Source organism: Macaca thibetana, chromosome 4, assembly GCF_024542745.1.
Source record: "Macaca thibetana thibetana isolate TM-01 chromosome 4, ASM2454274v1, whole genome shotgun sequence".
Classification (NCBI taxonomy): domain Eukaryota; kingdom Metazoa; phylum Chordata; class Mammalia; order Primates; family Cercopithecidae; genus Macaca; species Macaca thibetana.
Window position 1 is genome coordinate 17672246 of NC_065581.1, and position 24546 is coordinate 17696791.

General features: G+C 38.8%; 1 protein-coding gene across 4 annotated transcripts in view; it reads right to left on the reverse strand.

Moving 5' to 3' along the window:
• The window catches only part of NUP153 (nucleoporin 153), a 108671-nt gene that overhangs the window by 7804 nt on the left and 76321 nt on the right, over positions 1–24546 (reverse strand). For 3 of the 4 annotated variants that reach the window (XM_050788050.1, XM_050788049.1, XM_050788048.1), the window contains 9 exons: positions 23674–23811; positions 22316–22414; positions 20532–20619; positions 14403–14528; positions 11652–12269; positions 7189–7383; positions 5737–6621; positions 2934–3290; positions 1710–1982 (listed from right to left, as the gene is read on the reverse strand). In XM_050788050.1, coding sequence (XP_050644007.1) covers positions 1710–1982; positions 2934–3290; positions 5737–6621; positions 7189–7383; positions 11652–12269; positions 14403–14528; positions 20532–20619; positions 22316–22414; positions 23674–23811 — 2779 coding nt within the window. The remainder of the gene's footprint in view (positions 1–1709; positions 1983–2933; positions 3291–5736; positions 6622–7188; positions 7384–11651; positions 12270–14402; positions 14529–20531; positions 20620–22315; positions 22415–23673; positions 23812–24546) is intronic. The other variant, XM_050788052.1, reaches the window with a different exon arrangement.

Here is a 24546-nt window from a genome sequence, read left to right on the forward strand (position 1 = left end):
AAATCGAAACTTCCCAATTTCATATTAGAGGAAAAAATCCTGATCAAAATGGTTAATATATATATCAGAAAACAGGAGAAATTTTAGTATGTACATTAACTGACAAAGTACCAATAACCAGAATACATAAAGAACTTTTACAAACCCATATGTAAAAGCCAAACTGAAAAATGGCCAATAAAAAAAAAAAAAAAACACTTTTTAAAAAGAATTCACACACATGAGAAATCAAGTAGAAGCCACATATAAGAACTCATACAATAGTGGTAGAGTATGAACTGGCAGAATTCAACAGGAAAAGTTTGTATTATCTTCTAGTATAAGATATACAAACCTTTTAATTCAGCAATCCCATGCCACTGTATATACTCTAGAAAAACTCCAGAAAAACATATATACTCTAGAAAAACATACTTATGTGCACCAAGGTACATATATAAGAATGTGCAGAGTAGCATTTCCTAGTTGTTAAAAACAACTGAAACATACGTCAACAGTAAATAGATAAACTGCAGTACATTCATACAATGATTTACTCTATGGCAATGACAATAAACCATATGCAAAACATGGATGACCCTTAGAAACCTTAGAGCGAAAGAATCAAGAATCAAAAGATTGCATACAGTAATGTTTCATTTATATATAAAAGCAGGCAAAACTACATTTTCTAGGGATGCATATATTGGCCAATAAATGCAGTAATAAAACTCAAAGAACAGCGATTACCATAAAAGACAAAGCGGTGGTCATCATTAGAGTGGAGAAAGAGAGGAATGTTTTCAAAAACAGATATATGAGGGGCTCCCAGGTGGTTATTATATAGCATTTGCTTCAATATTACACTGTTCACTTATATTTTACACCCCTTTCTACATGTTATATTTCACAATTAGAAAAAATCAACAATTTTAAGAAAATACAGGATTATAATACAGTTTGATTAGTCATATTTAAATATGCAGGTCAAATGGAAAGGCTAGTATCATCAGTAAATAGAAAGTGTCATGAGACAACTCAGCGGGACTGCCTCAGGAGAGAGCACTGGACCTGGGGGTAACTTCCTGACGCAAATCCAATCATGAATAGGATCAGAAAATGCACTTTAAAGCTAGCTCTGAGAGCCCAAAAATTCAGAGTTGAAAAGAAACCAGACTGAATGAATCTCATACTTAAGTCAGAGTAAAAATTAACACTTTAAAATACATTACTACCTTAAAAAGTTATAAGTCTGTGAAACCTGGGATTGTTGTTTACATATAAATCCAACCATATTACCTCTTTATTCTGCCAAGTACAAGAGATAATTTTTTTTCCCCGAGTCGGAGTCTCGCACTGTTGCTCAGGCTGGAGTGCAGTGGCACGATCTTGGCTCACTGCAACCTCTGCCTCCCGGGTTCACGCCATTCTCCTGCCTCAGCCTCCAGAGTAGCTGGGACTACAGGCGCCTGCCACCATGCCCAGCTCATTTTTTGTATTTAGTTGTATTTTTAGTAGGTTTCACCATGTTAGCCAGGATGGTCTCAATCTCCTGACCTCATGATCCGCCCACCTCGGCCTCCCAAAGTGCTGGGGTTACGGCGTGAGCCACCGTGCCCGGCCAAGAGGTAATTTTAAAATTAAACATACAAATGGTTTCCAAGCTCAAAGGAAAATATTTTAAGACATACAAAACTCATACAGATACAACAGCATCACAGCACACTTACTGGAATTAGGAGTTGTTCCAGAGCCAAACGCAGACTGACTAGGTTGCTGTCCAAACACAGGGGGCTGACTACTGCTTGACACTGTCCCAAAAGTAGGTGGTGCAGGCTGAGAACCACTGGAAAATAATGCTGTGGAAGATGATATAGATCCAAAGCCTGGGGGATTGGGCTGGCTGGCACCTTGACTTTGTCCAAATGTTGGGGTCTGGTTAGCACCAAATGCTGGACTGGCAGATGGTGCTGAAGGTCCAGTTCCAAATACGAAGGAGGATCCTGGAGGCCCAAAGACACACTTAAGTCGCCATGGTGGCTAATGTCAGATTATCCTCAAGAAATTTCTGAAAACCCACAAGCAAATGTCAAGCTTCTTTTCAGACTCTTACCTTGTTAACCAAATTCCATCAAGACAAATTTTAAGTAATGATTGAGAATACAACTCTCTCTACCATTATTTAGTGAAACATACTAAATTCATATAAACAAAAACTGCAATTAACAACTACTCCATACCTTCACAGCCAACAATTTTTGGTAAAGGAACATATCTCAGAAAAGTCTCCCACCAGAAATCTAATGTGTGCAGAAATCACCTCATGATGTGCACATATATATATATATACTGCATAATAAAGACTGATGTTTAATAAAACAACTTCCAGTGTCTGGTGACTGACAACCTAACATTTTAAAAACAAAGTTTGGGGCTGGGCACAGTGGCTCACGCCTGTAATCCCAGCACTTTAGGAGGCCGAGGTGGGCGGATCACGAGGTCAGAAGTTTGAGCCTGGCCAACATGGTAAAACCCCATCTCCGCTAAAAATACAAAAATTAGCCAGGTGTGGTGGCAGGCACCTGTAATCCCAGTTACTTGGGAGGCTGAGGCAGGAGAATTGCTTGAACTAGGGAGAGGGAGGGTTGCAGTGAGCCGAGATCGCACCACTGCATTCCAGCCTGGGTGACAGAGCAAGCCTCCATCTCAAAAGAAAAAAAACAAAAACAAAAAACAAAGCTTGGAAAAATTAAGTATTACACTCTTACCACAATGAGAAAAATGGCTCCCAAGGGTAAATATGTTAAAGTTGTACATACAGTGATTAATTACAACAACCCTGGTATAGATGACCAAAAGGCATTCACACCATTTTGTGATAACCTGCTATATGTTATTTGCTAATAAGTAAAGCCCATCCAATTGCAATGCATTTTTTTCTTTTGTAAATGTACCTGCAGAGCTAGACGTGGTTGTGGCTCCAAAGCCGAAACCAGAGGTGGCAGTATTATTACTGCTGGCTCCTGGACCAAAGACAAATGGGGTGACAGCTGTACCTGTGCTGGATGTGGTTGCTAGTTTGCTATCTTGAGAAAATAGCAAAGACTGAGAGGTGCTGGATTCAGCAGTGTTACCAAAGGCAGAGCTGCTCACAGGATTGCTGGACTGTCCAAACACAAAGGTAGCCACGGGTGGATTGGAGGAAGAGGTGGAACTACCAAATATGCCACCACCAGCAGAAGTGGCTGGTGTACTTGAACTAGAGGAATTGTTGTTCAAGAAACTAAAAACTGGCTTTGCTACACCTTGATCTGTAAGACAGAAATTAAGAAACAAACATAAATCCTTAAGAATAGTCTCAGAAAGTACTTTTTCCTTACCCTACAATCACTAGAATTTTCCTACCCTAAAATTCGCTAGAAAAGTAGGTTAAGTTTTTTATATAGATTAATTCATCAAATGGACATCTGTTTATATTAGATTTTGACAAAATCAAATACATTCATCTTCTTTTATAGCTTATGGATTTTGCGCCTTTCACAGGAAGGCCTTTGGCATTCAGGTTAATAAAAATACCCCTCGAATCCAAATCTAACTGGATACTGTAGTTGAATAGCAAGTTTAGATAGCGGAAGATAGCTGTACTTTTACATATTTAATTTTGCAATTTATGTTACAGTATGTGGCAAAATCATAACTTCAATTTATCTAAATGGATAGCCAAATTCCTCCACAGCATCAACTAGTACAGGCTTTGTGCACTAATTTGCAATGTTGTCTTTATGACACACTACATTTCCTAAAATGCATATACTTGTTTCCTCTACCGTTATCACTAGACTGTTTTAATTATTCCAACTTTACACCATGGACTGATGATAGCAGAACAAAGCTGCCTGTGTGCCTGCCTTTTTTCCCAAAATTTCTTGTATAGTTTCCTTTCCATGTGAATTTTAGAGTAAGTTTAGCTTGTCAAGCTCTACAAAAATTCCCCTAAGAACTAAAATTATGGGAGGAGGAAGGGAATATCTTCGCCCAGCAACAAGTACGCCTTTTGTGTTCTTTTATTATTTGGCATGTTAAAAGTTCTGCTGCTTTTATAAAATACAAGTTAGAAATGTTAGAAAAAAACAAATGAGATATGCCGATTTGAAGAAAAACTTTTGATTTTTATATCATGATTCTGAATCCAGCCACCTTATTGAAGACTTTTTTCTAAACTATTCCAATAATCTCTCAGTTCCAATACTTCACACTATGCAGGGCTGGTCACAGTATGCTATCGGCATTAGTCTGACTTACAGAAAATGGAACATGTTGGCTCACTTTCAAGCTGGCTAATGGAAGAATGGTTAAGAGTGTCTCCCACAGCCTGGTGTTTCACCATCAAATCTGATTAGACCCTATCATATTTCTGTTGCTTTCCAAATAATATGTAATTTTAGCTTTTATTTTATCTTTATATTTCTAAGTAAATATATGACAGACAAAAAACTGCTCATAGTTATTTGTTGAATTCCATATAAAAGTTAATTTTGAGTGTTTCCAATTTATTATCCAAAAGTATTCATGGATATTCAACTTTTGCACTTTTTGCACATCTAAAAACACCTGTATTTTGCCTCTGTGTTTGTTGTTGTTGTTGGGTTTTCTTGAGACAGAGGCTCGTTCTGTTGCCCAAGCTGGAGTGCAGTGGCCAATCTCAGCTCACTGCAACCTCTGCCTCCCAGGTTCAAGAAATTCTTGTGCTTCAGCCTCCTGACTAGTTGGGATTACAGGTGTGAGCTACGGCACCCGGACTGTCTTTATACTTAAACACATTTGGCTAGTAACAGAATTCTAGGTTCAAGAACATTTTCATTTTGAGGGTACTGTTCTGTTTTTAGCATGTGATGTTGCAAATTAGAAGATGATGCTAATCTGGTATCTTTCTATTTGTGGCAAACAGCTTTTCTCTCTGAAAGCATTTGGGGTTTTAGCTTTGGTGTCCTAAATTTCAGTGATCTTTGCCAATAGGTAATTTCCATTTTTAAGACCAATGTCTTTCTTTAGATCTAGAAAATTTTCTTCTGTCACTTCTTTGATATTCCCCCAAAACTTCTTATCTTCTAGGTCACTCCTATTCCAGAGGAACTTGTGGATCTAACTTGGATCACTCTTTGTACTTGTGCACTAAGTTCAGGGAAATTCTAGTTCACTAATCTGATGATCAGCTATGTTCTTCCTGCTATTCCGCCCACAGAATGACTTTAATATGATCCACCAACAATGATGCTTTTAACCTTTAAGGTGCTGTGTCATTTTTTTTCCCCCAGGACTTCAGCTTTCAAAATCTCTTGGTTTCTCAGGATTAATTATATTTGTTGTCTATGTTTCTTAATGTCTGATGAGGACTGGTTATCTGTAACTATTTATAAACAATACCATAGATTATGGTAGAAAATACTTCATAAGCTAAGAATCCTTATTTTCCAGGTAGTAGATACCAATTCTGATTATAAAAGCCCAAACAGAAGAGAAAGACACACATAAATATGCACTATATTGAGCTTTGCATTACTGCCGTATTTCTCAAAATTAGATCCACAGATGACTTCATCAGAATCATGAGGGTTTTAAAGAGTGGTTCAAACTGAAAATCCTAGGTTCCTTCCCAAAGAGTTCTGTATTTCTCAACTACGTTCAGTGCAAACCATTACTTGACTTGCTGCATCTGTAAAGGCAACTTGTAAAAAAAATAATAAAGTTAATACTTACCAGCTGTAGTACTAGTTTGAGCTCCAAAGGCAAAAGTGGCTTTTGCTGGCTGTTCAGATTCCTTCTCAGATGGTTTTGTCATGCTAAAACTAAATGTGGACTTGGAAGAATTCTCATCTTTGGTTTGCTCTGAATTCCCAAAGGAAAACACTGGTTGACACTTTGGCTCTTCATTGTCAGCTTTCTTCCCAAAAACTAGGGAAGTAGAAGTGACAGGCTCTTGCTGTTTCTCTTCTGTCCTTCCCAAAACAAACACTGAGGCAGATGGCAGAGAGGCAGGCTCCACATTGCCAAAAGAGAATCCTCCTTTGGTGGCAGGCATTTCTTCTTTTTTAGCTTCTGATGTCTTACATGTGAAAGGAGCCACTGAAGCACTCTTGGTTTCTATGGTTCCAAAGTTGAAGCTGCTCTTGTTCTCAGAGGTCACTATGGTGTTAGCAGGAGCAGGAGTGGAGTTAATAACACCTGTACCAAAGCTAAAACCTGCAGATGAACATTTGGGCAGTTCCTCTTTCTTTTCTTCCTGTCCAAGATTAGACACCCCAAATTGAAATGGAGTTAAAGAAACTGGGTTGCTTAAACCAGAAGAAAGTCCAAACTTAAAATTATCATTCTTACTATCTTTTTTAACTTCTTCGGGCTTAGATTCAGATGACACTCCAAATTTAAAATCTCCTATTGGTTTAGAAAATTTAAAGCCTTCACTCATGGGGTTTACAGACCCAGAATCAGATGACACACCTATTTTGAATCCTCCCTGATCTCCAAATTTGAAATTTCCAGTGCTTGTTAAAGCCTGAGAAGGCCCAGAAGAGGGTGATGGGACACCAAATTTGAAGGATGAGGAGGCTGCTGAGTTCGAAGATGAGGAAGATGTGTCAAAGCCTGCAAAAATATAAAAGACACCACATAGACAATTAATGTACTGATGCTCTCAAACAAAATATAAACATCTTGAACGCCAAAGAAACATAGGAATAACTTTGAAAGGGTCTACTCTGAAGAGTATTACCAGCAGTCGTAAACATAATTCAAGGTGACCAATATTTATGTGGTATGAGAATTGTATCTCACTCCTCACAACTATCCTGACATGCCACTTTTCATTTATCAGACTGGCTGAGATAAAGTTTGATAAAGTTTATACTGGCAATGAGACTGGAAGTAACAGGCTACACATTGCAGGTGGGTGTATAAATGAGCACAAAACTCACAGGGAGCAATCTGTCACTAGTTACCAAAAATTACAAATGCATATATCCTTTGACAAGCAACTAACTGACCTTACAATAATTCAGAAACAGATATAAACATCTCAGGATAATCTCATTTTATATTAATTTTCAAGAGAGAATGAGTGAACACTGAAGCTGTTCTCAAATCCTTCATTTTTAAATGGCCTTACAAAAAGGCGCTTTACCATCACCTTTATTTTTATTTTTTTGGCCTTACCTTTAAACCCAGATTTTGTGCCTGGCTTTGCACTTTCACATGCCAAACATTTGGTAGAGTCAGCCTTATTCTGCACTAGGCACACTTCACAGTCCCAGCTCCCCTCAGGCTTCTTGAACTTTTCCAATCCTAGAGAGCCTCCAGAAGGCAGAGAGATGGGTACAGTGCTGCTACTTGAAGTAGGTACTGAACTTCCTAAAAAAAAAAAAAAAAAAAAAAAAAAAAAAACAGGGAGTGGGGAGGGGCAGAATTCATGAAAATTTTAATTTATAATATGTCAGTATCTCAATGACACCCCTAAGTTTAAGTGTTCAATTTCTAATAATATTTCCTATTAAAACACAGAACGTGCCAGAAATACGAACAATTGTTCATATTTATATTGTTTAAAAAAAAGAATAGAACTCTCAGATTTATTTTAACCATATAAATGAGCAGCTCAAAATCACCTTGCTCAGTGGTGAGCTCCCTCTTAACCACATGTTTGAACTGCTGTGGTTTAAGAAAAAAAATCATGCTCACAAATTAGGGGCTCAAATACTAAATTTTTCTTAAGAATATTTTTCAAATTTCTTCAAACAGCAAGCATTCTAAGACATAAGATGTAAATTGTAGGCAATATCCTAACATATAAAATACATAGTCACAGACCATATGAATTTCAAGATTTCAAAGCATAGATCTCTGCCTCTGAATGATAGTTTTTGCATAGAAGTGCATCTACTTCACATCCACTTCACAATCTAACTTGACAACTACTATATTCATGGCATTTCTGTTACATGCTAGCCATTTAACAGACATTTATTAAGCATCATAACACACTTGGGTTCTGGGGACATTAAAGATGAATAAAATGTTGCTTAACTTGTAAGATGCTCATGGTCTTAAAGGGGGAAAATAAAAGCACAGTAGCACCATCACCAAGTGACAACCTAAAACAAGTGTGCAAAGAAGGAAGAAATGACTAAGAAGCAGGAGAAGGATATACAGAGGTGACAAATCTTAAGCAGAACTAGCATGTTTGTGGGAGAGGTGGCACACAAAGAATGGCTTGGTAAGGCCCAAAATATGGTGCTGACAGTGAAGCCATTCATTCTGGTATTCCTACTTCTCTAGATGGCCTACAACTATTGCCACCTCTTCCATAGTTACCTAAATGATCTCTACATTTTATAGGTATGTTCTCTTCTATCTTGCCAACCAAATTGCTCCCTGGGGTTCCATCTTGGCCCACTGTCCTCACAAGCTCTCATTTACTCCAGTGGTTTTAAATTCCAACAAAACACTTTCCTAATCTACACTTCTGAGCTTGTCACTGTAGTCTCTTAGTTGGTGACTCCACTGTCTACTTGGTTAGCCTGGCTGGATACTACTCCTCCTCTACATTTTTCTCAAATCTATTTCAATCAATTTCTGACTCTTCTGCTGCTATTCTGGTTCATGCACCCCCAACATTACCCCAACCACTACCCCATCTCTTGCTTGAATAATAGCCTTTTTATGGAGACCTCTGATCTTGTTCCTTTGAAATCCATCCTCCTCTGAAGCAACCAGTGCCATGTAGTTTTTGTTTTTCCTCTTTGTTGCACCTTTTTAAAAGATTAACTGTTCAAAAGCTTTATTCCTGCCACTCCCTATAAGCCAGCAGACTTTCATTTCAGGCCATCTTTTCTATTCACTCAACTCTACTCTCATGACTTCAAATACCAAAACTATGGACTAATGACCCCAAATCCACATCTCTACCCAAAGGGTGTACCCAAAGGCCTTACATACAACTTTTTTTTTTTTTTTCCTGAGACAGAGTCTCACTCTGTTGCCCAGGCTGGAGTACAGTGGCACAATCTCGGCTCACTGCAACCTCCACCTCCCAGGTTCAAGCTGTTCTCCTGCCTCAGCCTCCCAAGTAGCTGGGATTACGGACATCCACGACCATGCCTGGCTAATTTTTGTATTTTTAGTAGAGACAGGGTTTTGCCATGTTGGCCAGGCTGGTCTCAAACTCCTGACCTCAGGTGATCTGCCTGCCTCAGCCTCCCAGAGTGCTGGGATTACAGACGTGAGCCACCATGCCTGGCCACATTACATACATCTGAATGTTGACATCAGCATCTTGAAATCAATGTCTTTAATTGTACGTCCTCCATTCCTTATTCAGTTCAATCAGTCCATTATCTATTGCCTATATCGGCGGGGGAGGGAGGGGGTGGTCCAACCTTTTGGCTTCCCTAGGCCACACTGGACAAAAAGAATTGTATTGAGCCACATGTAAAATATACTAACACTAGCAACAGCTGATGAGTTTAAAAAAAAAATTAAAAATAGCAAAATAATCTCATAATGTTTTAAGAAAACTCACAAATTTGTGTTGAGCCTCATTCACAGCCATCCCGAGCCACATGCACCCCACAGGTGTACAAGCTTGGCTTTTTTTTTTTTTTTTGAGACTGAGTCTCGCTCTATCACCCAGGCTGGAGTGCAAGCGGCATGATCTCGGCTCACTGCAAGCTCCACCTCCCGGGTTCATGCCATTCTCTTGCCCCTGCCTCAGCCTCCCGAGTGGCTGGGACTACAGGCGCCTGCCACCACGCCTGGCTAATTTTCTGTATTGTTAGTAGAGACAGGGTTTCACCGTGTTAGTCAGGATGGTCTCAATCTCCTGACCTCATGGTCCGCCCACCTCGGCCTCCCAAAGTGCTGGGATTACAGGAGTGAGCCACCACGCCCAGCCTATCATTATTTGAGACAGGGTCGAACTCTGTCTGGAGTGCAGTGGCATGATCTCAGCTAACTGCAACCTCCACCTTCCGAGCTCAAGCAATCCTCCCACTTTGGCCTCCTAAGTAGCTGGGACTACATGCGGGTGCCACCAAGCCAGGCTAATTTTCGTGTTTTTTGTAGAGACAGGGCTTCACCATGTTGCCCAGGCTGGTCTTGAACTGGGTTCAAGCAATCTACCCGCCTTGGCCTCTACCAGTGCTTGGATTACAGGCGTGAGCCACGGTGTCTGGCCTACTGTCTATATGATTGATACCACTTCCTAATCTATCTTCTGGTCTCCAAATTTTGTTGTTTTCAAATCCATTATCTAAAAAGCCAGAGTTGACTCATCAAAAATACGAACTTGACTGTATCGCTCCTCTGCTGAAAATGATGGTTCATCACTGAAAGGATGAAGTCCAAGTTCTTTATGTGAGCTTCCTTTGTTCATGTGTAACAAATTACTTCCTGACTCAAAGTTCTGTTACTCCCCATCAACTTAAAATTAATTTTGCTTTCTTGCATACATCAAGGGCTTTCTTTCTGTAGGTGAGGCAGGGGTACCAGATAGGAAGACAAAGATATTATATAATGAAGATTCTAGGCCAGGCACGGTGGCTTACCCCTGTAATCCGAGCACTTTGGAAGGCCAAAGCAGACAGATCATTTGATGTCAGGAGTCAGAGACCAGCCTGGCCAACATGGCGAAACCCTGTCTCTACTGAAAATACGAAAAATTAGTCGGGCGCGGTGGCATGCACCTGTAATTCCAGCTACTCGTGAGGCTGAGGCACAAGAATTGCATGAACCTGGGAGACGGAGGTTGCAGTGAGCCAAGATCGTGCCACTGCACTCCAGCCTGGGTGACACAGTGAGACTCTGTTTCAAAAAAAGGAAAGAAATGAAGATTCTAAAATCTCACTCATAGGGAAATATCCAGTAGGAATCAGAAATATGGCACGAGGGTTCAGGCAAGGGATCTAGGGTTAGTAACTCAGAGCTGTACATTACGGACACAAAACTGCGTATTCATGAATAATGCATTGAAAACAGTGTAATTCCCCGGATATCCATATTATCATATATCTGCACCATATAATTATATAATATTACAAAACCATCAGAGCCACTTCTGGATGAATTAAAGATTCAATATGAATCTTCACTAATTCTTCCAACTTTGAACAGAGGAACAGAAAAAACTCAAAACTAACTCCATTGTTTCTGGCTGCCTAGATTAGAATTAGTGACTTGGTAATTTACAATCATTGCAACAGCTATAGCCTTTTCATTAACGACTATAGCCTACCCCTTAAAGAAACCTTCTCTGTATATGACCACTAGCTATCCTGATTTCTATATGGAGAAGTAGTATTTTACTCTATACAAAGGTTTGAGAAATATTACCCCATTCTAAGATCTTTCAGCATGGGTATTAGTCAACTTTGAACAAATTTCTGATAAAATTGTACAGAAAGAAGAGATTGGCATATATACCAGAATAGTTAACACATAACCTATCCTAACTGAACATAAAGATCTAGCCGCAAACAAGACATTTTTATCTCAAGATAGTTTAGAAAAATTAGTATGTATGAGAAATGCTCATCCTGAAACATCTAAAACAGGGATTCTTAGAATAAATTAAAATGTTCGACTAAAGTAATAAGCAAAATTACTCCATAAAGCCAAAAACATACCTGGTTTCTCAGACATACAGGACACACATTTATTGTCTTCTGCGTTATTAGAAACACAGCATACTGAACACTCCCAAGATCCAACAGGCCTTTTGAATTTATCTCCAAATCCTAAGGTACCAGCGGTCACAGTGCAGCTGGAAGATGAAGCAGTCATAGTCTCAGCACTTTCCGAAACCACTGTCAATGTAAGAGCTCGCTTCACACCAGTTCCAGGTTTCGGTGTTTCACAGGCTACACATTTTATCACTTCAGGTTTATTTTGCACTAAACAGGTATCACAATCCCAAGTGCCTATCACTGGTTTAAATTTGTCTCCAAAACCTGTCCCTGGTGCAGAAAGAGTTGTTTTGCCACTTTTGTTTGGTGTTTCAATTCCAGTCTGTTTAGCAGTATCTCTGGGTGACAATTTTGCTGCTTGACAGGCTACGCATTTGTTGTCTGTAACTTTGTTCTGGAGTAGACATGTATCACACTGCCATGATGACCCAGCTTTTAAACTTTCCCCAAACCCAATTCCACTAGAAGAAAAGCTACTTATTGCTGGTCTTGTATAAACTACTGGGCTTGTTGTGGTGGGCTGAGCAGCAACAGAATCTATCTTCGGTGATGCGAAACCTACAATGAACAAAGGAGAGAGTGCAAAAACAACGTTAGAGAAGCTTTATAAATCAAAGCATTAATTTGATTATTACTGAGAAGACATTTACCTCACTGCACACTTACTACAATCCAAGATGAACTACTTAAGAGTTGTTTTTCACTTAATCATATTTATCATTCACCTAGTTAGACTTAGACCATTTAAAATTCCACAAAAGATGTTGTGTTTACAGGATATCACCTCCTCCTTCAAGGAATTTCTAGCTGGATGCTTTCCTTGGTACTAATTTACTGATAGGTATTATTGCCATCCATATTTTGTTATATTCTGTCTTTCTACAAACACAGAATACTCAGTCCTCTTACTCCTTCATCCGTTTCTTCTTTTGTGTTCCACTGACTATGCCAAATGGCTTCAATATCATCTTTAAATTTTGTCCAGTCATAACCTACCACTGTGCTATCCTCTAGCTTCAGTAAAATCAGCTGAGCAAGTCTTTGTGTTACCAAAACTGCTGTCATTGAGTTCATTCACTCAAGCTATATTTTACTCATGAGAATGACTTTGTAATGTTTACTTAGGACCAGTTAACTTTTGTCTTACACACACCAACACCATCTGTGATCTGTTTCTACAGCCTTTACCCGCCAAAGAAAAATTAAAAGGAAAGAAGATGTAGACGGTTACGAGAGGTTTTCTAGTTCCACAAAATAATCAAGCCTAGAGCTATTTTTATAGCCTAAGGACAAAATACCACATACTTGAGTTATTCCTAGTGGTCAACATGTGTTATTTTGCTTATGATTAATTTACATCACTAAGATTGGCAATATGTTAACAGTAACCATCTCAAGGCATTATAGATTTTTTTCTTCCCACTTTTTCAGATTTTCCTAATTTCAGTCAAATGAAGATTCTCCCCAAACGTTTCCTATTTAAGAAGTAAAAAGGGAGCCGGGGGAGGCTGGCATCATGAATGCAAAGTGTAACCCCAGATACATAAGACAGACTATACACATTTGATGCTTGCCTACTACTTGGTTAATTCGAGTACAAGCATTCTGGAGTTCTGCCATAACTGCATGGAACTGTCTAAGCTACTGGACTCCTGTAGGGAGTATGCTTATCTATAAAATGAGAGAGCTGGACCACAAAAATTGAATGCTTCTAAATCCTGCTGTAAAAGCCATGCTTACTTTTTAAAAAAACCTATCCTATTACACATGGACACATCTGGTGGGTAAGTTTAAATTATTTCTGAGCTATTAGATTATCTCGCAGGCAATTTTACATTCTTTTTTTTTTTAAAGTCTTGCTCTGTCGCCCAGGTCAGAGTGCAATGGTTCAAACTCAGTTCACTGCAACCTCCACCTCCCAGGTTCAAGCCTCCTGAGTAGCTGGGACTATAGGTGCACGCCAGCACGCCCAGCTAATTTTTTCTATTTTTAATGGAGATGAGGTTTCGCCATGTTGGCCAGGTTGGTCTCGAACTCCTGGCCTCAAGTGATCCACACGTATTAACCTCCCAAAGTGCTGGGATTACAGGCGTGAGCCACCGCGCCCGGTCAGTTTTACACTCTTAAACTACATGTCACAAATGGAATTAGGAACATCCCCTTTGTTTTCAAACAAAAAATTATTCTTATCTGAGAATTATTTATCCCCTTTCTAATTATTACCTACTAGCTTTCAAATCTTGCTTCAATTCAAGTGAGTAATGTTCCCTATGTATGTTATAATTCAGCAAATGCTTTCCACTTGGCCTTGTTCCATATTTACCAAACTGGGGAATAATTCAAGAAGGCAGTTCAGCGCTATCGTAAGAGAAAGACATGTCTATGTGTATCATCAGGTTTACTCCCTCTTAGTCCTTACCGGCCTGTCTCTATTAATGGAGAATCCATTTTCTCCTCCTACATTTGCCTCTGAGAGATTTCATTTTAGTATAGTCCTTAAATTCCAAAGAAGTAAGTAAGGCTTGTAAGATATTTCCAGCAAAAGAATTACACCTAACTATATCTCTATTCAAAAGTAAATCTCCTACCAAACTAGTCAGAAAATTTTAAAAGCCTCAAGTATAATACAAAATGACATTAAAATGAGATCATGAGTTTGTAATTAAAAGGCTTATCTTTTAATTATCTTACCAGGGCTTTTTAGAATATCTAGAACACTTCCTTCTTTCAGGATTTTTGCAGGTCTAAAAGGACCCTCACAATCTTCAGGTGGTGTCTTCTTACAACTTGTACTGTTCACTGCAGTGACATCGTGAGCTGTAATATTTTTAATTGTAAAAAACATTATGCCAAATAAAACACTGGACTCTTAAATGCATTTTAAAAAATCTTTCAAAACCATCTTTTGGATAAGAGTTCATGAAAAAAGTCACTGTAATTCAATAAACAAATGACTTTATAGGGTTAATTTGCCATTACAAGGAGATAAAAACACTATTCCCATACTGTATAACTCCCCCCACCAATAAAAAGGCAAAAAAATATAAACTATAACTGTCGCCCAATGAACTGACTGATAATCAAAAAACTCAAACTAAAAAACTGGAGAGGATATGGCAACAAGGGCAAGTCCATCCACTGCATGAAATATCTATTTGATTACACAACAATTTACAAAACTAATCAAAAAATTAATTTTCAACTGAGCAATTATTTCATTTTTAGAAATTCACACTATTAATATAATCGAAAATATCCTTCAGTTATAATATTGAAAACCTATATGGTAAAATATTTAATAAGGGATGGTTACATAAATTATCTAACAGTGACATGATGAAATACTTATGCAGCCACAAAAACCATTCTTTTTCAAAACAGAGAGTGAGTGTTCTGGTTGTGAGCAAGGCCGGAGTGCAGTGGTGCAATCACAGCTTAATGCAGCCTCAAACTTCTGGGCTCAAGCAATCCTTCCATCCTAGCCTCTCAAGTAGCCAGGAACACAGCTGCATGCCACCACATCTAGCTAACTATTTTTACCTTTTTGTAGACATGGGGTCTCGCTATGGCCGGCCAGACTGGTCTTAAACTCCTGGCCTCAAGTGATCCTCCCACATTGGCCTCCTAAAGCACTGGCATTACTGGCATAAGGCATCATGCCTGGCCCACAAAAATCATTCTTAAAGGCATAGTTATGGGTAAAAGCAGGTTGGAAAGTCTAGAATGTTTACATCTAAAGAGTAATGGTAGCTGCTAGCAGTAAGATGAGTGGCTTACTGCTTTTACTTTTTATGCTTTCTAAACTTGTATCCTTATATTTAGAGATCTGTATTTTCAGTGTGATAATGGTTTTATCGTTGTATTTTTAAGGGGCGATTTCTATTTACAGATGAAATTAAGATGTTTGGGATTGTTTCAAAGTGACCTGACATGTAAGTTTCTGTGTGTGATGAGGAGAGGAGGGATGGAACAAAAGAAACAATAAGAAACAAGATGTGGCCAGGCACAGTGGCTCGTGCCTGTAATCCCAAGCACTTTGGGAGGCCAAGGCGGGCAGATTGAGATCATCTTGGCCAACATGGTGAATCCCCATCTCTACTAAAAATAACAAAAATTAGCTGGGTTTGGTGGTGCACACCTGTATTCTCAGCTACTTGAGAGGCTGAGGCAGGAGAATCGCTTGAACTTGGGAGGCGGAAGTTGCAGTGAGCCAAGATCGTGCCACTGCACTCCAGCCTGGTGACAGAGCGAGACTCCATCTCAAAAAAAAAAAAAAAAAAAAAAAAAAAAAAAAAAAAAAAGCCAGGCAGCGGTGGCTCACACCTGTAATCCCAGCATTTTGGGAAGCCGAGGCAGGTGGATCATGAGGTCAGGAGATCGAGACCACCCTGGCTAACATGGTGAAACCTCGTCTCTACTAAAAATACAAAAAATTAGCAGGGTGTCCTGGCAGGTGCCTGTAGCCTATAGTTCCAGCTGCTCGGGAGGCTGAGGCAAGAGGTGCCTCAGTGAACCCGGGAGGTGGAACTTGCAGTGAGCCAAGCTTGCACAACTGCACTCCAGCCTGGGCAACACAGCGAGACTCTGTCTCGAAAAAAAAAAAAAAAAAAAAAAAGAAAGAAAGAAAGAAGAAACAAGATGGGTCAAAATGGTAAAAGTTGAAGCTGGCTAAATAGCATATTGCGATTCAGTTTACAATTATACTTCTGAGAATGAAGTTTTCCATAATGAAATATACTAATAACCAAGTTTTCCTTTTTAAGTGTTTGCCTAAATAATTTAAAAAGTAGTAGGTAAAGTATTTTGGAAAAAAACCTTTCCCTACCTCACACCATAAACAAAAATTCAAAATGATCAATATCCATTTAATACAACATAAACATCATAAAACTCTTAGAAGAAAACTTAGGGAGCATAGTTTCAAGACCATGGATCTGGCAATGTATTCTTAGATATGATACGAAAAGCACAGCAACAGAAGAAAAAAATGGACTTCATCAAAATTTAAAACCTCTGTCCATTCAAAGAAATTATCAAGAAAGTGAAAAGACAATCTATAAATGGGAAAAAAATCTCTGCAAATCATGTATCTGGTAAGGATCTAGTGTCCAGACTAAGAACTCTTATAACTTAGTAACAAAAAGACAAACTTATTTAATGGGTAAAGGACTTGAAAGGCATTCCTCCCCTAAGATATTTAAATGGACAACAAACACCTGAAAAAATGCAACATCATTTGCATTAGGGAAATGCAAATCAAAACTACAACAAAGTATTACTTTACATCCACTAGGATTGCTATAGTCAAAAAAGAGAAAATACTAAGTGTTGGTGAAATTGTGTTACTGCTAGTGGTAATGTGACATGGTTCAACTACTGTGGAAAACAGTTTAGTGATTCTTCAAAAAGTTTAATACAGAACTACCATCTGACCCATCAATTCCATTCCTAGGCACATATGAAAAAGCACTGAAACCAGTACTCAAACAAATACATGTACACTTATGTTCACAGCAGCACTATTCACAATAGCCAAATGGTGGAAACAGTCCAAATGTCCATTAATGGATGAACAAATAAACTGTGGCACATCAATACAATGGAATATTATTCAGCTATAAAAGGAATGAAGTATTGAGGCATAAGAACCTTGAAACCACTGTGCTTAGTGAAAGAACTCAGCTGTACAAAGCCACATTATATGATTCTACTTACATGACATATTCAGAATAAGTCAATCCATAGAGACAGAACACAAGTTGACAGTAGCTAGGGGGAAGGCAGAATGGGGAGCAACTTTTTAACGGACAGGGGTTTCCTGCTGAGGGTGATGTTTTGGAACTAGATAAAAGTGGTGGCTGCACAACACTGTGAAGGTACTAAAGGCCACTGAATTATTCCCTTTAAAATGGCTATATCATGTCAACTTCATCACAATAACGAAAATGTAGGCCAGACACGGTGGCTCACGCCTGTAATCCCACCACTTTGAGACGTCTAGGTGGCCAGATCACCTGAGGTCAGGAGTTCAAGACCAGCCTGGCCAACATGACGAAACCCCATCTCTATTGAAAATACAGAAATTAGCCAGGCATGGTGGCAGGTGCCTGTAATCACGCTACTCGGGAGGCTGAGGCACAAGAATCACCTGAACGCAGGAGATGGAGGTTGCAATGAGCTGAGATTGTGCCACTGCACTCCAGCCTGGGTGACAGAATGTGCAACACACCCCCCAACCATCCCCACCAAAAATAACCACCACCCTTACAACTATGCCAAAACAAAGAAAACTTATAATTTAATCACATTCTATCTTTCTTTATAATGAAAGGTAAATTGTTTTTAGTAATTTAAGGTAAAAATGTTAGGATTCCCTAAAGTATGCTCAAAAAGATGGGAAAAGGAGATAATGGAAAACTTAGCTCCTGTCACAAAGTAATCATGACTTCCACATTTTGAATTAGCTTTTTTAAATGATAGAAGTGGTGAGAACCAATGGTGTCAAAGTGAGAACACACAACTCTAAATACGACACTCATAACCGACTCCTTAAAAAATCTGGGTAACTTCCCGAGATATAATGAAACAAAGCTGTTGTAACAAATGGTTAATTATTCAGTTATCATTAGTAACGCATTAGCAAAAAGTGGGAAATATTTTAATGCCTTTCCTCATAATAAGTCATGAAATTGGTAATTTGAAAAGGTTTAATCCTCTTGAATTCATAGTTAACATTAAAGAAAAAAAAACCTTTGTGATAGGAAGTACAATGGAAATTGCTTATTAATTTCTATTACGTAAGGCTGTGTTAGCCAATAAAATAAAAAAGATAAGGTTGTGAACATACCAGTCAAATTCTTAGTTTGGGCCACTTCCATAATCTGGACTCTTATCTTCAAGATCATTCAAAGCCAAAGATATCTCATTAGCTTCTATGTCCTGATTCTTTTTGTTTTTTAATCTATCTTTTGAGGACCTAGTTTTTAAAAATTCCCAAACTCAGAATATTCTTGAAGAAATGCTTCTGGATAGGGTAATATCTCCCAACTCATGTTTCTGCCTCTAACACGCCACTCCAACGCATACTAACACTCACCACACTGCTATCACTATACTCAAATCCATCTCACCCCCAGGAAAAAACACATCTCCCTGCTGTAAGCAGAATAAAATCCAATTCATTAGCATAGAATTTCAGAACTTTTAGGATTTAAAGCTACCTCTCCAACCTCATGACAAATTATTTACAATTCTAAAGTGTGTCATGCTTTTTCTCTTTTTCCTGTGCCCTTGAGCTTTGTGTTTATATTTCTTGGGTAAAATGCCCTTGCTCAAAATTCTTGGCCTGAGTAACTCAGCTCAGGTGTTTCTGATTTTCCCAAACACTTAAAAGAAAAACACCATTATAAAAAAAAAATTCGGCCGGGCACAGCTGCTCATGTCTGTAATCCCAACACTTTGGGAGGCTGAGGCGGGCAGATTACCTGAGGTCAGGAGTTCGTGACCAGCCTGGCCAAAACATGGTGAAACCCTGTCTCTACTAAAAATACAAAAAATTAGCCAGGGAGCCGGGCGTGGTGGCTTACGCCTGTAATCCCAGCACTTTTGGAGGCTGAGGTGGGCAGATCACGAGGTCAGGAGATTGAGACCATCCTGGCCAACACGGTGAAACCCCATCTCTACTAAAAATAGAAAAAAATTAGCTGGGCGTGGTGGCGGGCGCCTGTAGTCGCAGCTACTCCGGAGGCTGAGGCAGGAGAATGATGTGAACCCGGGAGGCGGAGCTCGCAGTGAGCCGAGATCGTGCCACTGTACTCCAGCCTGGGGGACAGAGCGAGACTCTGTCTCACAATTAAAAAATAAAAAAAAATTAGCCGGCATAGTGGCAGGCACCTGTACTCCAAGCTACTAGCAGGAGAAATCACTTAAACTCGGGAGGCAGAGGTTGCAGTGAGCCAAGACCGTGCCATTGCACTCCAGCCTGGGCAACAGAGCGAGACTACGTCTCAATTAAAAAAAAAAAAATATGTTTTAATTCTTTGATTATTTATTTCTCTCTTTTCTTTTATTTTAGATAAGGTCTTGCTCTATCAGCCAGCTCTAGTGTGGTAATGCAATCATAGCTCACTGCAGCCTCGACTTTCCGGGCTCAAGCAATTCTCCCACTTCAGCCTCCCAAAGTAGCTGGGACTACAGGCTCACACCACCAACTGGCTATTTCTTTTTCTTTTCTTTTTTGGTAGGGATGAGTCTCGCTGTGCTGCCCAGAATCGTCTTGAACTCCTGGCTTCAAGCAATCCTCCAACCACAGCCTCCTAAACTGCTGGGTTTACAGGCATGACCCATGGCCTCCTTCCTTCAATGATGGTGATTTCTTCAGTTCAGAAATTATGTATCACAATCTACATGGGCCTGCATAACCTTTATACATAAAAATGCTTGTGAACTGAACGGTAAAAACTAGAAACAAAATCTACTACAACTGTAACGTAGACAACCTGTAAATTTCTTATAATGAGACTTGCTTTATAACTAATTTGTCACCTTGTTTTGACTAAACAAAGATAATGGATAAATTTGCTACCATGCCTATCTCTCTCAAAACCAAACTGACACTTTCATTTAGGGAGCTAAGTATCTCTGAAGATAATTAATAAAAAGCACTGTCAAAAGGTTAAATAATAGTGCCTACTTGCTTTTCAGAGCTAATTTCATCCAAATGAAGGCATTTATAAGAATTACCAAAGGTGAAAGAACTTGAAATATTAATCTACTGTATGCAATTGTTTTTATGTTAAAATGTGAGAAATTTTTACTTACCTGAACTACTTATAATTGGCTGTAAAGTACCAATAGAACCAGAAAGTTCTGCTGTTTTTGCAACAGGCACACTAAATGTAAATCCAATCTGTAAAGAGAAAAAATATCCTTATACTTAGTTTTCAATAAGTATCAAATATGGAGCTTTTTTTTCTCTTTTTCTTTTTTTTGAGACAGAGCTTACTCTGCCACCCAGGCTGGAGTGCAGTGGCGCGATCTTGGCTCACTGCACCCTCCGCCTCCTGAGTTCACACCATTCTCCTGCCTCAGCCTCCCAAGCAGCTGGGACTATAGGCGCCCACCACCATGCCCGACTAACTTTTTCTACTTTTAGTAGAGACGGGGTTTCACCGTGTTAGCCAGGATGGTCTCCATCTACTGACCTCGTGATCCGCCCGCCTCAGCCTCCCAAAGTGCTGGGATTACAGGCGTGAGCCACCGCGCCTGGCACAGATATAGAGCTTATTTTTATCCCAAGTCAAAAACATACTTTCACCTATTTTAAGACATGGTTTATCATATTTCACTATCTCTAAAAGTGAGATTCTTTTATTAATGGCAATGTCACAATTTGACAGACAGCATTTTAAATTTCTCAGACATTTTTTCCTCCAAAACAGTATATAAAATAATGATGGTGTGTTCCTAATGTCCAGTTCCAGTTTCTGAATGCCATTTTCTTTCTTTTTTTTTTTGTTTTGTTTTGAGGTGGAGTTTCACTCTTGTTGCCCAGGCTGGAGTGCAATGGCACAATCCTGGCTCACTGCAACCTCTACCTCCCAGGTTCAAGCAATTCTCCTGTCTCAACCTCCTGAGTAGTTGGGATTATAGGCGTGCACCACCACGCCCGGCTAATTTTGTATTTTCTTTTTTTCTTCTTCTTTTTTTTTTTTTTTTAGTAGAGACAGTGTTTCACTCTGTTGGTCAGGCTAGTCTTGAACTCTTGACCTCAAGTGATCCACCCGCCTCGGCCTCCCAAAGTGCTGGGATTACAGGCATGCGCCACTGCGCCCGGCCTCGAATGCCATTTTCTAATAAAAAGTATGAGACTTCTGGGACAACTGATGGATTTCAGCATGTGGCAAGGAAATTACATTTGTCTGTAACATCTACTTGTGTCAGAAGGCAAGGACACAGTCAAAACCAGAAATTGACATATTAAAATAATATAAACATGCCAAATCTGGGGCAGTTTGAATATTAAACTATGTATTATTCTTACCCCAAACATTTACTTTTCCATCATGAAAGAAAAAATGCCCAGAACTTTTCTAGATTAAAGGTCAATCAAGATACGTTTTAATTAAATGCAATATAATGTAGTTGATTAGGTCCTAGTCTTTAACTGGCTCTAGGACCAACAGAAATAAAACAGCAATTAAAGGACAGTCTGGGGATAATGGGGAAATCTGAATATGGACCATGTCGTTATTAGATCATGCCAAACATCTTGGGTATGATAGCTGTATTGTGGGGATGCAAAGGAATGTCCTTTTTCTTAAGGGATACGTGGAGAAGAATTAAGGAAATTCAGGTATTTGCATTTTAACTTTCAAATGGCACAAAAGAAAATGAATATTCATATGAGTACATTATGTAGTGAAGAATATACACAATTGTTCAAAAGTTTTTTACAGAGTATTTTTTAAGTTGGAAGAAAAATAATAGTGTTTCTCACCATCAATGGCATCTTAGATTTGATAAAAATATAACATGGCTTTATATATACTAAATATGTATATTTAGTATAAATAAATATATACTATTCCTTGCTTGTTACTTACAGATGATGGAGGTAGTACATCTGCCTCAGTAGACTTTACGATTGGAGATGAAAATTTAAACATGGGACTGCCAGTGTTGCTTGGAGAGGTCATTTGTACCTGATTTTCCAAATTATTAAGAAATGACACAAAAAGAGCTTTAGAAAAATAAAGTGATAATAAAAGACATTAAGCAAACTCATTATTCCAAAGACACTAAGTGTTTTTTTCCTTTTAAATTTAAAAATCTCACTTTAAGTTCTGAAAAACACAGAACTTAAGTGTTACAAAATCTGGTTTCCTCTTAGGAGTACACACAATCTTAGAGGTGGATATTTGTATAAAAAAGTAAAGTAACATCTATAAGAATATGTTCAGAAGAAGTCAAAGCAAGAAAGCAAGCATTAAAATTTCAGGAGCAGGCCAGGCATAGTGCCTCACACCTGTAATCCCAGCACTTTGGGAAGCCATGACAGAGAGAATTGCTTGAACCCAAGATTTCAAGACCAGCCTGGGTAACACAGCAAGACCTCACCTATAAAAATATTTTTTGGCCAGGAGTGGTGGCTCATGCTTGTAATCCTAGCACTTTGTGAGGCCAAGGCAGGCGGATCACCTGAAGCCAGGAGTTCGAGGTCAGCCTAACCAACATGGTGAAACGCTGTGTCTACTAAAAATACAAAAATTAGCCAGGCATGGTGGTGCACACCTATAATCCCAGCTACTCAGGAGGCTGAGGCAGGAGAATCGTTTGAACCCGGGAGGTGGAGGTTGCAGTGAGCCAAGATCATGCCACTGCACTCCAGCCTAGGCGACAGGGCGAGACTCTAAGCTCAAAAAATAAATAAATATTTAAAAAAAAATTTTTTTTAATTAGCTGGCTGTGGTGGTGTACATCTGTAGTCCCAGCTACTCAGGAGGCTGAGGTGGGAGGATCACTTGAGCCCAAGAGATGGAAGCTGCAATGAGCTGTGATTGCACCACTGCTCTCTAGCCTCGGCAACACAGCAGGACACCACCTCAAAAATAAAAAAAAATTCAGGAGCAGATTAAAAGATGTTAAGCCTAGCTGAGAAGTAAAAACATGAAACACTGAGTGCACTCCTACCCAAAAAGTATCTTATTGGAAACACTATTTGGAAACAAATTTACAAGAATCTCCTTTGCTATGGTATTGCATAAGAGTTGATGAACACTCCATTATAATATATCCAATATATCTGTATATTTTTTTAAAAAAGCAAAACAGCATTTCCATTTCCGTTTACTATGAGTTATTAATTTCCATAATGAAAATTAACCACTGTTTATAGGATTTTTTAAAAATAAAGAATTAAGAAAGAACAAATGTCACCTGTATTTATACAATGGTTTTGTACCTTGTTTGTTAATGATTGAGACGAATTGATGGGTGATGGAGAGGAAGCTGTGATCTCAGGGGAACTAAAATTAAAAGTAGGCAATGAAGAACTGGTGATTGGTAGAGAGATTTTCGGTAATACCGGAACTTCCATTTCCTAAAACATAACATGTTGCATGATATATTTCATCTTTCACATCATTCTTTTATCTCTACTTATTTTCAGCATGAAAGTATACAGGAAGAAGATGGCACCATGTAGTGTTAACGTTGTGGGTTCTTCAATCAGAAAAACTAAACAAGATTTTTAATCCCAGCTGTGCCACCAACCAGCCATGTGACTTTGGGACCCTAACTGCCTTCTGTACCAATTTCCTAATTGGTAAAACTGAGGGGGAAAAAAAAAGTAATTCTTACAATATACTACAGTTGTTGTATTAATATGAAACATAAAGCTATATATATTAGCCTACCTTACCCATGGTTTTAATTTCCAGTTTCCCTGACCCACGGTTAACCACGATCCAAAAATACTATATACAATAAGATATTTTGAGAGAAAAAGAGACTACATTCATATAACTTTTATTACATTATAGTGTTAAAATTGTTCCATTTTATTGTTGTTGTTAATCTCTGACTGTGCCTAATTATAAATTAAACTTTATCATAGATATGTATTACAGGAAAACACACAGTACATACAGGGTTCAATACTATCTGCAGTTTCAGGTATGCCCTGGGATTCCTGGAACATATCCCTTGCAGATAAGGGGTTCGGGGTAAGCACCATATGGTCTTGGCATGTGAAACAAGCATTTAGTAACTGTGAGTACTGAAGAGTCTGGAGAGCCACTTTGATTTTTAACCCAACTGAACAAAGAGCATCCTA